The following is a 1287-nucleotide window of genomic DNA, read 5'->3' as shown; positions in this document are numbered from 1 at the left end:
AGGGGCATGACCCTGTAGGGCTGGTCCCAGCAGGAGCACTGGCACAGCCCGGTCCCCATCCCCAGCCCGGGCTGCAGCAGCACCAGCGCCTCTGGGGGAGGCTTAAACCCCCCCCCGACACATGGAGCAGTGAGGAGGGGAGGGAGCAACCAGCACAGCCCAGAAGCCTGGGAAACCCCCACAGCAGAGCCCAGGTCATCCCCAATCAGTGGCTGTCCATCCTCCCCTTGAGCCCCTCCAGCGGTGGAGGGTCCACAGCTTCCCTAGGCCTCTACTCCACGGCCTCCCTGCTTTATCTTGGAGGCTGACAGACGATGAAGGCACGCGGAGAGTGGGTTGAAATGGCAATGCACGGAGAGGGCACAGAAAAGTGTCTGGTTGTGCGCATCCCTGTGTCAGCCCGCGGCTGGAGGGCTCGACGAATAACGCATGTTGAAAGATGCGCCTTTGCAGGACAGCTTTGGAGCCGCGACGCCTGGCACGCATCTCCTCTGCCAGCTGGACAGCTAGCCTGCCCAAAGGCCCTTTGAGCACCCCGATATCGCCTCCTCGTGCTCCCACCTGTTGTCTCGTATCTGGCTGAAGACCCCCATCATCGCTCGGGTCTGTGTTAGACTATGTTTTAAAATATGCTCTATCCATGCTATGTTACGCTTATGCTAAGCTGATATTTTGAATGCATTTCCATTTGATAAAAAAAGAAGCAATGAGGGTGCGTGTGAACAACTGAGTGGCGATTGGTAAAGAAGTCTCTGGGCATCGGTCAAAGTCTGCCTCGTGGAAGATAAAAGGGGGGCGAAGACCGAGCCCGGGTGGATGCCTTAACCAGCAACTACCCGCACATCGAGCGAATTGGAGCCGGTGCCCCTCTGGACTGACCGTCGCCTTGAAGAAGCACCGCAGCGTCGCGGATAGGTGACTTAGCGTGAATGAGAAAGAGTGATTTTTATATAAGTGGCTAAATTTGCCTCAGTTGTCCATATATTATGCAATAAACCTTGGTTCGCTGAACTCATGCATTGGTCATTTATCTTAACATATCTGTACAGCGCCTAGCATGCCGGGATCCGGGTCTGAGCATGCAGCCCCCAGCATGGCGGAAATACAAACAGCTCCGACAAGGCGGGTGGAAAGGAAGGGGCGGCTGCTTCGGGAACGCGTCAGGGCAGGAGATGAGGCAGCGTCCCTTACCTTAATGGTGAAGATCAGGACACGGCCCCGGGCCACCATGTTGAGGAAGAGGACCATGGCTTCATCCTCGTGCGGTGAGTAGGTGTCGAAGACCCT

At 56.5% G+C, this 1287-nt stretch overlaps 1 protein-coding gene across 1 annotated transcript in view; it reads right to left on the bottom strand.

Annotated features, from left to right (window-relative positions):
- Positions 1–1287, bottom strand: part of POMGNT1 (protein O-linked mannose N-acetylglucosaminyltransferase 1 (beta 1,2-)) — a 21684-nt gene that overhangs the window by 11133 nt on the left and 9264 nt on the right. Inside the window, exon 5 of the mRNA XM_019501377.1 lies at positions 1192–1287. This exon is cut by the window's right edge and continues 10 nt beyond it. Coding sequence (XP_019356922.1) covers positions 1192–1287 — 96 coding nt within the window. The remainder of the gene's footprint in view (positions 1–1191) is intronic.

This window comes from Gavialis gangeticus, unplaced genomic scaffold (assembly GCF_001723915.1).
Source record: "Gavialis gangeticus isolate Ggan-Ray unplaced genomic scaffold, GavGan_comp1, whole genome shotgun sequence".
In the NCBI taxonomy this organism is placed as follows: Eukaryota; Metazoa; Chordata; order Crocodylia; family Gavialidae; genus Gavialis; species Gavialis gangeticus.
Note: the sequence above shows the minus strand (reverse complement) of the source record. Positions and strands in the feature narration are given on the sequence as shown.